This window comes from Denticeps clupeoides, chromosome 3, assembly GCF_900700375.1.
Source record: "Denticeps clupeoides chromosome 3, fDenClu1.1, whole genome shotgun sequence".
NCBI lineage: Eukaryota > Metazoa > Chordata > Actinopteri > Clupeiformes > Denticipitidae > Denticeps > Denticeps clupeoides.
Window position 1 is genome coordinate 36,491,038 of NC_041709.1, and position 13,100 is coordinate 36,504,137.

Consider the following 13,100-nt stretch of genomic DNA (forward strand, 5'->3'; position numbering starts at 1 on the left):
GCCTGACTACCTACCTAATTACCTTTTTACCTGCCTGCCTGACTACCTGCCTAACTAACCACATTTACATTTACAGCATTTACCAGACGCCCTTATCCAGAGCGACTTACAATCAGTAGTTACAGGGGACAGTCCCCCTGGAGCAACTTAGGGTTAAGTGTCATGCTCAGGGACACGATGGTAGTAAGTGGGATTTGAACCCGGGTGTTCTGGTTCATAGGCGAGTGTGTTACCCACTAGACTACTACCACCCTAACTACCTACCTACAGACCTGACTTTTTACCTGCCTAACTACCTGCCTAACTACCTAACTGCCTACCGACCTGCCTTCTTACCTGCCTAACTACCTACCTTTTTACCTGCCTGCCTAACTACCTACCTACCTACCAACCTGCCTACCGACCTGCATTCTTACCTGCCTAACTACCTACCTACCTACCAACCTGCCTACCGACCTGCCTTCTTACCTGCCTAACTACCTACCTACCTACCGACATGACTTTTTACCTGCCTAACTGCCTACCGACCTGCCTTCTTACCTGCCTGCCTTCTTAACTACCTACCTTTTTACCTGCCTGCCTAACTACCTACCTTCCTTCTTACCTGCCTAACTACCTGCCTAACTACCTACCTTTTTACCTGCCTGCCTACCTACCTACCTACCGATCTGCCTTCTTACCTGCCTAACTACCTACCTTTATACCTGCCTAACTACCTACCTACCGACCTGCCTTCTTACCTGCCTAACTACCTACCTTTTTACCTGCCTGCCTAACTACCTACCTACATACCTACCGACCTGCCTTCTTACCTGCTTGCCTTCTTACCTGCCTAACTACCTACCTTTTTACCTGCCTGCCTAACTACCTACCTAATTACCTACCTACCTACCGAAGTGACTTTTTACCTAATTGCCTGACTACCTGCCTAACTAACTACCTACCTACAGACCTGACTTTTTACCTGCCTGACTACCTGCCTAACTACCTACCGACCTGACTTTTTACCTGCCTGACTACCTGCCTAACTACCTACCGACCTGACTTTTTACCTGCCTGCCTGACTACCTGCCTGACTACCTACCTACCTACAGACCTGACTTTTTACCTGTCTACTTGCCTTACTACCTACCAGACCTGTACCTGCCTACCTGCCTAAATACCTACCTACCTTCCAACCTGCCTGTCTGACTACCTACCTACCTACAGACCTCACATTTTACCTGCCTACTTGCCTGACTACCTGCCTAACTACCTACCTACAGACCTGCCTTTTTACCTGCCTGCCTGACTACCTGCCTAACTACCTACCTACCTGCCTTTTACCTGCCTGCCTGACTACCTGCCTAACTACCTACAGCCTACCTTTCAACCTGCTGGCCTGCCTACTTGCCTACCTACCTACCTTCCAATCTGCCTACCTGCTTGCCTGACTACCTACCAATCTGCTTTTTGACATGCCTGCCTGCCTAACTACCTACCTACCGACTTTCCTACACACCTGCCTACCTACCTACCTGCCTGAAGAAGCTGATGGTCCTGAAGCTGTAAAGAGCTACAATGTCTCCAGACTCAACATAATTTATTATATACCTCAAACACACACACACACACACACACACACACTCTGCCCTGTGCCAAATGTACTCAAGCTGTGAGCAATCATAACCCCGTGTTCATGCTAATCTATATTAGTATTATTGATCTCAGATGACGTTTGAGTTTGAATTACGGTCCGTACGCTACCATGTGATTTTTGGATGATTAATTTTATCCCAGGGCCCAGTGAGTTGATGTTGTGTTAAGTGGATTTTAGTTTGGTACTCTGTGAAGTGCAGTATAGTACTAGTATGGTGAGTCCGTACTTCCTGTTTCCTGTTACCAGCCCGTTAACGCCTGGCGACGCCCCACTGCACTCACAGTACAGCAGCCCACTTCATCTCCTCGTCTCCTCTGTGCCATAATCCTGCTGTCAAACTGGGATTGGTGCATCGTGCCAAAGGCCCAGACGGCCCCCGGATGCTTTTTTAGCTCTGTGATTGGACGCTGTAATGCTCTAAAACGTGCCTTATTCCATGTCCCATGTCCCCTGAGATGGACGTCCTTCCGCGCTTTTATTCACAGTGACAGTAGGTGTATCACAACTCCACTACATATTCATCTTCTGCGAAGGCGTTTTATTTAAAACATATTTATTTCACATGTAATTATAAAGATGGAGAGTAAAATCATATCTATGATACCAGAACAGTTCCAATGGGTTTGAAATGGCGTGTGACATTATGAAACGTCCCTGAAACGTCACATGACCCTCGGGGACCGAAGCATGTATTGATTGTGGTGGAGAGTATGTGGCTTTTCTATGTCTTTATGTACGATTGATGATTATTGAATTCTGTCTGCATCAAAGAGATGTGGAAAATACACCTGTATCATTTACACCTGTATTCAGTGTGTCTGTTACACACACACACACACACACACACACACAATGTCAAAATGTGAAGAGATCACTTAAAAAATCCCCCTTTTAGCCAAGCACAGTTATTCACATCGTTTCAGTGGACTTTTTTTTCAACGGATTCGCGTTTTTGACAGTCGGCATTTTCCTCACAACTGAGTTGAGGACGGAGCACCCGACTCCGGATGGATTTCTGATGAAGAAGGAGGAGGAGAGAGAGGAGAGCGACCCTGGATCAGCACTCAGCAGCCAGCCGATGAGGGTCGACTGTCAGGGACACAATCCATCAGATTCTTCACGTCGTGTTTTATTACTAAAACCCACAAGGTCAACTGTTCACAAACCTATTTTGTTTCTGCCCAAATCTGTCCAAAAATGCGGCCAATGAAATGTCTAATTCAGTGTGCCGGGACGCCATCATTGGTTGGTTGGCTGGTTTGGTTAAGGCCCATTGAGCCGAGCTCCTGGCCCGGGACAGAAGGTAGGACGCAGCTCTGATTTTCCGGACTCTGTCTCTCTCTCTCTCTCCATCAGTTGTCCTGGTTGTCCTCCTCTCTTTCTTCCACATGTCTGTGGCCACGCCCCCCCTCTTCTCAGCCGCTTGTGGGTTTGGGGGTGCTGCTTTTTGCCTCCTGTTTCTGTCTGGTCATTTCTGCTTGTGTGGAATTCTGGGAGCCGTGTGGTCTGTTTTGGGCGGATCTCTCTCTGTGTGTGTGTGTGTGTGTGTGTGTGTTTTGCAGGTTACTGGGTATTTCCATACTCGCACTCCGCCATGATGCCTGTGTGTGTGTCGCTCGCCCTGTCCTCTCATCGCTCGTTCAACTCACTGTCCACAAGTCGAATTCCGGGACTCCCCCCGTCTCCCAGTTTCATCACCACCTTCCCTCTCTCTCTCTCTCTCTCTCTCTCTCTCTCTCTGCAGAAGAACCGGCGGGACACGGGGAACTTTGACCGGGAGTTCACCAAGATGGCCGTGGAGCTGACGCCCACAGACAAACTGTTCATCATGAACCTGGACCAGAACGAGTTTCAGGGCTTCTCCTACACCAACCCAGAATTTGTCATCCAGGTGTGAACGTGACCCGGACACCAGGTCCCTTCCTTCCGTAGAACGTCCGGAACGTTCCATTAACGTGTGCACATTTCAGCCATTCGCGTCCTACTTTTCTGTGAGCGTGTGAGGCTACTCCACTCACAGCATGTTCTCTCCCTGGCGTCTTCCAACGTCCCAACGGTCCAGCAGAGGAACAGTAATAAAAATGGCCGCCATTGTCCATTTCAAGCACTTTAAAGTTTCAGCGTGTAAGTAAGAGTAAAAAATGACCGTCAGTGGGTTTGCATGAAGCCAACGTACCTGGCTGCTGTCACCAGGCTCATCTGCACCATCAACATGTGACCTGTTCTTATACTCCGTGGTCCATGCTAGGACCATTTTTACTGTGCGCCACATGCCGGTACATCAGCTATACGTCTACGTCATTTATTTTTCTTACGTGTCTTCAGATGTTTTTTAAGAAATCCTACGGTGAAGATTTAGAACTTTATATTCTTGGAATTCCTAGATTTGCTGTTAACATAAGCGAACAATTCCAGTGCTGTCACTAACTTGGTTAGCATGACCTTGACGTGAACTTCTGCTGGGGACCGAGCTTGGTGGTGGTCCCCCCGGTCAGACGGTGGCATTAACCAGACTTGGCCAGGGGAACTTTATTACAAATCAGAATATGGGCTCGGAGAACACGGAACAAATCAATCCCTTGAGTCTATATGGTAACAATAATATAATAATGACATAACCTTTATATAAAAGTTATATAAAGATGTCATTATGAAATGGGTTGACTAACAACATTTACAGGGTAAATTAGAATTGGATTAATTAAAAAACTCATTGACTAAAACTAGAATAAAATATTAATGATAATTCTGAGTAAAATAAGATGAAATGCTCAGTGTTAGGTCAGTGTAAGTACTGCGGTTCTGGACGCTCGTGGAGGGTCTGGATGTTCCCCCTCACTTCGAATTAGTCGCGGTGAATCTCACCATCCAATCTCGGGTATTAAAGAGCGTGTAAAGAGAAACTAAATGTCCTCCCACAAGCTACAACCAGATAACAGCTCCATAAACCATGGATTTATACATGAAGACCCGTCACTTGACTGCTGGGTAAAGATGAAATGGCTGTTATAGATCTAACTGGCCAAGGAGATCGGACCACATCGTGTGGTGAAGGTTCAAACATCACATCACTGTTTATTCCTAAATAATGTGCCAAATTTAATATGATGTCAAGTATCAGCTTTTTTATGTCAGTGGCAGGTAGTTTCAGTTTAGACTCCTCCTCTCATCCTTTCTCTCCTCCTTCTCACCTTTCTCTCCTTCTTCTCTCCTCCTTCTCTCCTCTTTCTCTGCTCCTCCTTCTCCTTCTTCTCTCCTCTTTCTCTCCTCCTTCTCTCCTCTCTTTCCTCCCTCTCTTCTTTCTCTGCTCCTCCTTCTTCTCTCCTCTTTCTCTCCTCTCTTTCCTCTCTCTCCTCTTTCTCTGCTCCTCCTCTCCGTCTCTCCTCTCTCTCCTCCTTCTCTCTTCTTTCTCTGCTCCTCTTTCTCTCCTTCTCACCTTTCTCTCCTCCTTCTCTCCTCTTTCTCTGCTCCTCTTTCTCTCCTTCTCACCTTCTCTCCTTCTTCTCTCCTCTTTCTCTCCTTCTTCTCTCCTCTTTCTCTCCTCCTTCTCTCTTCTTTCTCCCCTTCTTCTCACCTCTTTCTCTGCATTCTCTCCTCTCCCTTTTCATGGTTGATGAAGCAGATGTTCTGGGGACCATGAGATGCTGCTCTGTCTTACTGTCCCAGCATGAAGCCTTCAATCCACATCCACCGTCGGCCATAGATCTTGGTTACTAGATTTGTATTTACATGTAGAAGTATCCGTACGTCCTCGTTTCTACCTGTTTTATAAAGATGTGCTTCATTCCGGTGTGTGTGAGTGTGTGTGTGTGTGTGTGTGAGCAGGTCTGCTTTGGAGGTGTGTGTGTGTGTGTGTGTGTGTGTGTGAGAGCAGGTCTGCTTTTGAGGTGTGTGTGTGTGAGCAGGTCTGCTTTGGAGGTGTGTGTGTGTGTGTGTGTGTGTGTGAGAGAGCAGGTCTGCTTTTGAGGTGTGTGTGTGTGAGCAGGTCTGCTTTGGAGGTGTGTGTGTGTGAGAGCAGGTTTGCTTTGGAGGTGTGTGTGTGTGCGAGAGCAGGACTGCTTTGGATGTGTGGGTGTGTGTGTGTGTGTGTGTGTGAGCAGGTCTGCTTTGGATGTGTGTGTGTGTGTGTGTGTGTGTGTGAGAGCAGGTCTGCTTTGGATGTGTGTGTGTGTGTGTGTGTGTGTGAGAGCAGGTCTGCTTTGGAGGTGTGTGTGTGTGAGCAGGTCTGCTTTGGAGGTGTGTGTGTGTGCGAGAGCAGGAGTGCTTTGGATGTGTGTGTGTGTGTGTGTGTGGCTTTGGAGGTGTGTGTGTGTGTATGTGTGTGTGTGTGTGTGTATGTGTGTGTGTGAGCAGGTCTGCTTTGGATGTGTGTGTGTGTGTGTGTGTGTGAGAGCAGGTCTGCTTTGGATGTGTGTGTGTGTGTGTGTGTGTGTGTGAGAGCAGGTCTGCTTTGGATGTGTGTGTGTGTGTGTGTGTGTGTGAGAGCAGGTCGGCTTTGGAGGGGTGTGTGTGTGTGTGTGTGTGTGTGTGGAGAAAAGTCTTCCGAGTAGAAGTGTGTAGCGTAGTCATGTGGTCTCCATGCAGAACTCCGGTGGGGGAGATGGAGGGCGGGCTTTTTAAGGGCTTCCTCCCCCAAACACAGTTGACTATGCAAGACATGGGGGGTCCCACACAGACACAAGCAGTGAAGCAGGTCAGAGGTCACGTGGAGTGGGGCGGGAGGGGCTGAAGGTCGGCGTTCTGGCGCATGTTTCTGTGCTCATGATATGTACAACACATTAAAGTGAATATTACCGAGGAACGTGTGTGTGTGTCCTTTCATCCCAACGTGTCCTGCTGAGGGTCCCCTGTCACGTGCGGCCGTATCGACCGGGCCGGGGGCGGGGCCTCTGGGGACACCGCGCCCCTCTCCGGCCCGGACGCGCACTCAGCCGGCGCTGGGTGGGAGAAGGATGCGCGCCTGCGACCGCGGGGGCCGCATGCTGGTGACCACGGCGGGGGCCTTCACCGCCTTCAGCCTGATGACCATCGCGGTCGGGACCGACTACTGGCTGTACGCGCGCGGGGTCTGTCGCAGCAAGAGCGCCGGAGACAACGACACCGAGCACAAGAACGAGGAGGTGCTCACCCACTCCGGGCTGTGGCGCACCTGCTGCATGGAGGGTGAGTGGAGGAGAAGGTGGTGGAGAAGGTGGAGGAAAAGGTGGTGGAGAAGGTGGTGGAGAAGGTGGAGGAAAAGGTGGTGGAGAAGGTGGAGGAAAAGGTGGTGGAGAAGGTTGAGAAGGTGGAGGAGAAGGTGGAGGAGAAGAAGGTTGAGATGGAAAAGAAGGTTGAGGGGAAGGAAAAGAAAGTTGAGGAGAAGGAAAAGATAGTTTAGGAGAAGTAAAGGAGGTGGAGAAGTGTGTAGAGCACGTGGACCATGTCACTCTCGCTTTGACCTACATCGCTTCTGCAGCAGGGTTCTAATGGAAGGTGTAATGAACCAGAAACGCTGTTAAAAGCCTATCTGTGTGGGTGGCAGTAGCCTAGTGAGTTAGAGCACAAAGTTCCAGGTTCAAACCCCACTTACTACCATCATGTCCCTGAGCAGGACACTTAACCCTGAGTGTCTCCAGGGGGGGACTGTCCCTGTCACTACTGATTGGAAGTCCCTCTGGATAAATGTCTGTGAGACAGAATGAGAGAGTGAGAATGTGACCTTAACACAGCTGTAGATGGAGACCAGATGTTCTTATCCAGAGCAACTTACGTAGGTGCTTTAACATTCCATCAATGAAATCCCTTGTTTGTTTCACTAGAACCAGATCTGTAGGTACCGTTCGCTTAACAATGCAGAACCCAATAGGTTTTATTAAAATCCATTTTTACGTAAGAGCTCTTTTAGTTTAAATATTTTCTAAACCGGAAGGCGCTTGAAGGTCCTGAATAACTCAGCTGTTTGGACATCTAGTGGAAGTTGATTCCACCACCAGGCAGCCGAGACAGATGGATGATTTCCTGATATCTTGAGAGATGGTGGTACCAGTGGAGTAGTGCAGGAGGATCGGAGAGATGGAGGTGAAGAGCGAGAGATCTGATGAGAGATCTTCCTTGGCTTTGTAGGAACACACCTGGATAGAGTATTTTCAACTGTACGAGGCGTAAACCAACTCCTAACAGCAGAGCTCAAAGCCAGCGTAAAGTTCTACAGTCAGGCGGTGAAGATTCAACTCCACACGGTGTGGAGTAGGACCAGCATGCATTGCACGCCGAGTTCAGTAGGGGCGTTGGCTAGAATTTACCCACCGTTAGGCAGAAGATGGGGTGGGTTATCTGGGCTGCTCTAGGTCTCTCAGTGTCTGTGAGTTTTAAATAAAAATGGACTTCACCCGACCAAGTCTCCTGACCCGTCCTTCCAACACCACAAGCAAGGACATTTCCCTGTACGTGTCACGATATTGTCGAGTAGCTACATGCTACATAATGAAGATTTGATTAGATGCATTTACCAAAATAGCATCAGACGATGAATATGTAAAAAAAAAAAGATACATCATTACACATTTATTATTAAACTATAATGAGTAATTCAGGCCAGTGGTGGCCTAGCGGTTAAGGAAGTGGCCCCGTAATCAGAAGGTTGCCAGTTCAATTCCCGATCCGCCAAGGTGCCACTGAGGTGGCACTGAGCAAAGTACCGTCCCCACACACTGCTCCCCGGGCGCCTGTCATTAAATGCAGAGGATAAATTTCACTGTGTGCACCGTGTGCTCTTCTGCTGACAATCACTTCCATTTTTTTATATAAAAAATAGTCAGATTATTCTGAAAGTGTGAATAAACCTAAGAATTAACTCAACATTGGCCATTTTACATTTTACTTTACTTTTGAGTGGGACCAAATGTTTTCTGAGATGGAGTTAAAATTACACTGTTTTTTTACGGTGTATACACACACACACACACACACTCAACCATGAGGGGACCTAACACTGAACTCGGGAGGATCAATACAACTGATGACCTCTGGCCATGCAGAGCAGCGATAAATCCACACTGTGCTGAGTTACAGGCCAGATCTAGATGCTGAGTTATGAGGGCTGAGATGCAGCCAGTTCAGCACCGCGACTTGATTTTTGGGTCACGGACAGTTCATCATCATTTACGAGCAGGAGAAGATTTCAGAGTTTTCATGTCCTATTCAGGTGTTTTTACAGGAGTCTGTAAGGAAATCGACCACTTCCTCGAAGACGCCGATTACGAACAGGATGCAGCGGAATACTTGTTGAGTAAGTACACACACCCCCACACACACAGTGTCACTCTGGAGACGATTGTAAAGACGTACTGTACCACAGGGGCTGTGCGTGCCTCCAGCCTCTTCCCCATTCTCAGCGTGGGCCTGCTGTTCGGGGGCGGGGTCTGCGTGGCCGCCAGCGAGTTCTACAAGAGCCGCCACAACGTCATCCTGAGCGCGGGAATCCTGTTTGTCTCGGCCGGTGGGTATTGTTTCCTTTCACTCTAGCTGCATGTACTCAGTATTCCTGTATTCAGCTGGAGCGTGTATTCAGTATTCATGTGTTTAGCTGGAGCATGTATTCAGTATTCCTGTATTCAGCTGGAGCATGTATTCAGTATTCCTGTATTTAGCTGGAGCATGTATTCAGTATTCCTGTATTTATCTGGAGCATGTATTCAGTATTCCTGTATTCAGCTGAAGCATGTATTCAGTATTCCTGTATTTAGCTGGAGCATGTATTCAGTATTCCTGTATTCAGCATTCCTGTATTTATCTGGAGCATGTATTCAGTATTCCTGTATTTATCTGGAGCATGTATTCATTATTCCTGTATTCAGCTGAAGAATGTATTCAGTATTCCTGTATTCAGCTGGAGCAAGTATTCAGTATTCCTGTATTCAGCCGAAGCATGTATTCAGTATTCCTGTATTTATCTGGAGCATGTATTCAGTATTCCTGTATTTATCTGGAGCATGTATTCATTATTCCTGTATTCAGCTGAAGAATGTATTCAGTATTCCTGTATTTAGCTGGAGCATGTATTCAGTATTCCTGTATTTAGCTGGAGCATGTATTCAGTATTCCTGTATTCAGCATTCCTGTATTTATCTGGAGCATGTATTCAGTATTCCTTTATTCAGCATGTATTCAGTATTCCTGTATTTATCTGGAGCATGTATTCATTATTCCTGTATTTATCTGGAGCATGTATTCATTATTCCTGTATTCAGCTGAAGCATGTATTCAGTATTCCTGTATTCAGATGGAGCAAGTATTCAGTATTCCTGTATTCAGCTGAAGCATGTATTCAGTATTCCTGTATTCAGCTGGAGCAAGTATTCAGTATTCCTGTATTCAGCTGGAGCATGTATTCAGTATTCCTGTATTCAGCTGGAGCAATTATTCAGTATTCCTGTATTTATCTGGAGCATGTATTCAGTATTCCTGTATTCAGCTGGAGCAAGTATTCAGTATTCCTGTATTCAGCTGAAGCATGTATTCAGTATTCCTGTATTTATCTGGAGCATGTATTCATTATTCCTGTATTCAGCTGAAGCATGTATTCAGTATTCCTGTATTTAGCTGGAGCAAGTATTCAGTATTCCTGTATTCAGCTGGAGCAAGTATTCAGTATTCCTGTATTCAGCTGGAGCAAGTATTCAGTATTCCTGTATTTATCTGGAGCATGTATTCAGTATTCCTGTATTCAGCATGTATTCAGTATGTATTCAGTATTCATCATTTGAAACCTCATCATAGGCCTTAGCAACATCATTGGCATCATCGTTTACATCTCAGCCAACGCAGGCGACCCGAACCAGAGCGAGTCGAAGCGCAGCCACTGGTACGGCTGGAGCTTCTACTGCGGCGCGCTGTCCTTCATCCTGGCTGAAACGGTGGGTGTGCTGACCGTGCACCTCTTCATCGACACACACCGGCGGGTGCAGGCGGCTAGTGCGCGACCACGAGACCACGCCTCCTCCCTGCAGCGGCGCCGCTCGTCAAGCTACCGCTCCCGGTACCGCCGGCGGCCCAGCCGGGCCTCGCTCCACTGCCGCGAGGCAACACCGCTGTGGCGGCCGGCGCTACCACCGGCCAACGACCTGCTGCCGCTGTACGCACTCAACCGTGGCTACACCTACGCCGCGCATGCGCGGTGGCCACAGGACGGGGCGTTCTCGCATGCGCAGAACCTGGGCGCGTGCAGGGAGGCGTTCCCGCGACCCCTGGCACGCATGCAGAGCAGCGCAAGCGTCGAGGACGAGCCGGCAGACCCGAACAAACCGCCGCCGTGCAATCTGACCTCCGCCGACGAGCACGCGCTCACGCCCCTGGCCACGCGGAGAACGACGCCGGTGTGAGACGGTAGAACCGGAACACATCACTCAAGACCTCTTATTGTCATTGTACAGTTGCCTGGACAATGAGACTTGTTAGAAAGTCTACACAGGTTCAAGAAAAGTGCAAGACATACAAACACAGTACAAGAGTACACGTACGGACAGTATAAAGCCGTACACCAGTACACTTTTGATTGTAGCTTGATAGAAGGACACCAGCAGGTCGGACCCTCAGGAAATGAAGGAGCTGCTGGGCTTTCTTCATTACGGTGGTTGTGTTAGTGGTCCAAGAGGTCCCGCTTACTGCAGTGAATTTACTTAAGTAAAATGTAAAATTCTATTTACCTGCACTGTACCTGAAAACAGGGCTCTCAAGTCTCACACCACACATGGCATTTCTCACACGTTTCTAGCCGGGCTTGGGGCCGACACCAAGAAATAAACTGTCACATGTGTCTCCAGGGGCTGGTTTCCAGCGCTCCTGAAAATAAAGCTGCTTAAACAATGTTGTCAAATAGTGTTATGAGGTAATGGTAATGAGACCTGTCCATACGTGCATGCACCATGTAGATCCTTTCCCCAGACCGAATAGGGTAATGGATATCAGAACACCACACCCACAAAACAACAACTGACATGATCAGCAGCGACTATTATTCAAAAATGTGTCCATACTGGGGAACCCCAGGGTTCAGTTCTACTCACATCTTCCTTCTTAATTTTCATATGTGACACTGACATCAACTGCTCTGTTCACCAAAAGTAGGAGTGATCACTGATACAGATTTAATGTGAACAAATGTAAGCGGCCCCGTAATCAGAAGGTTGCCGGTTCAAATCCCGATCCAGCAAGGCGCCACTGAGCAAAGTACCGTCCCCACACACTGCTCCCTGGGCGCCTGTCATGGTGCCCACTGCTCACTCAGGGTGATGGTTAAAAGCAGAGGATTTCGTGCTGCAGTGACAATCACTTCACATAGCACCAGGTTCCAGTGATACACTGCAGCACAGCACACGGTGCACACAATGAAATGTGTTTTAACCATTATCTGTAATGAGCAGTGGGCAGCCATGACAGGCAGAGTGTGGGGACGGTGCTTTGCTCAGTGGCATCTGGCATTGGGATTCGAACCCACAACCTTCTGATTGTGGGTCTCCTTCCTTACACACTAGGCCACCACTGGCCACAATGTCTGGGGTCCAAGATGCAGTTGCAGAGTTAGGTGTTCAGGCCCAGCATCTCGACCAGGTGGAATGATGGTGTTTAATGCTGAACTGAAGTCTATGAACAGCATTCGTGCGTATGTGTCCCTATTGGTGAGGGTTAGGTGGTGATGGCATCGGACGATAAGCGACTTGCAGGGTGTCCTGGGTATAAGTGCAACAGGACAGTAGTCATTGAAGTGTGAAGTGAAATGATTGTCACGTGATACACAGCAGCGCAGCACAGCACACGATGCACACAGTGAAATTTGTCCTCTGCATTTAACCCATCACCCTGAGTGAGCAGTGGGCAGCCATGACAGTGTGTGGGGATGGTGCCTTTGCTCAGTGGAACCTTGGCAGATCGGGATTCGAACCGGCAACCTTCTGATTATGAGGCCGCTTCCTTAACTTCTAGGCCACCACTGCCCCGCCAAATAAAAGTGACTCTGGTGGGACTCGAACCCACAACCTTTGAATGTCTAGAAGCCTAATGCGCTATCCATTGCACCACAGAGTGGTGACCTTGAGACACCCTCCGAGGGCAGTGGTGTGTTTTTTTTTGTGCAGTGTGTACGCATGTGCGTGTGTAAGTGTTAGATTTGTCTGAAATACTTTTTGAATAAGTGGGTTTTCAACTGCTTCTTAAAAGTGGTGATAGTCTCGGCTAGTCGTGTGGAGGAGGGCAGGTTGTTCCACCAGCCAGGGACAATAACGGAGAACAGAGATGATTGGAATCGGAGACCCCGTGAAGAAGGAATTTTTAGTCTCCTTTCGTTTGCAGATCTGAGAGAGCGTGCAGGGGTGTAGCTAGGTAGTAGTGTGTTGATGTAGGAGGTAGTATTGTAGCTTCTGTGCAGGAGTGTAGCTAGGTAGTATTGTGTTGATGTAGGAGGTAGTATTGTAGCTTCTGTGCAGGA

The 13,100-nt window shown here is 48.1% G+C and overlaps 1 protein-coding gene across 3 annotated transcripts; it reads left to right on the forward strand.

Annotated features, from left to right (window-relative positions):
• The first annotated feature begins 6,096 nt into the window (after positions 1–6,096).
• Positions 6,097–11,182, forward strand: LOC114785791 (voltage-dependent calcium channel gamma-3 subunit-like). 3 transcript variants are annotated; one of them, XM_028972399.1, is made up of 4 exons: positions 6,097–6,802; positions 8,823–8,906; positions 8,976–9,116; positions 10,397–11,182. In XM_028972399.1, exons 1-4 carry the CDS (start codon positions 6,592–6,594, stop codon positions 10,996–10,998), a joined length of 1,038 nt encoding a protein of 345 aa, XP_028828232.1. In that variant the 5' UTR covers positions 6,097–6,591; the 3' UTR covers positions 10,999–11,182. The 3 variants fall into 3 exon arrangements, with proteins under 3 accessions (XP_028828232.1, XP_028828230.1, XP_028828231.1); XM_028972397.1 differs by having other exon boundaries at positions 8,823–9,116; XM_028972398.1 differs by having other exon boundaries at positions 8,823–9,116; positions 10,436–11,182.
• The last annotated feature ends 1,918 nt before the right edge of the window (positions 11,183–13,100 follow it).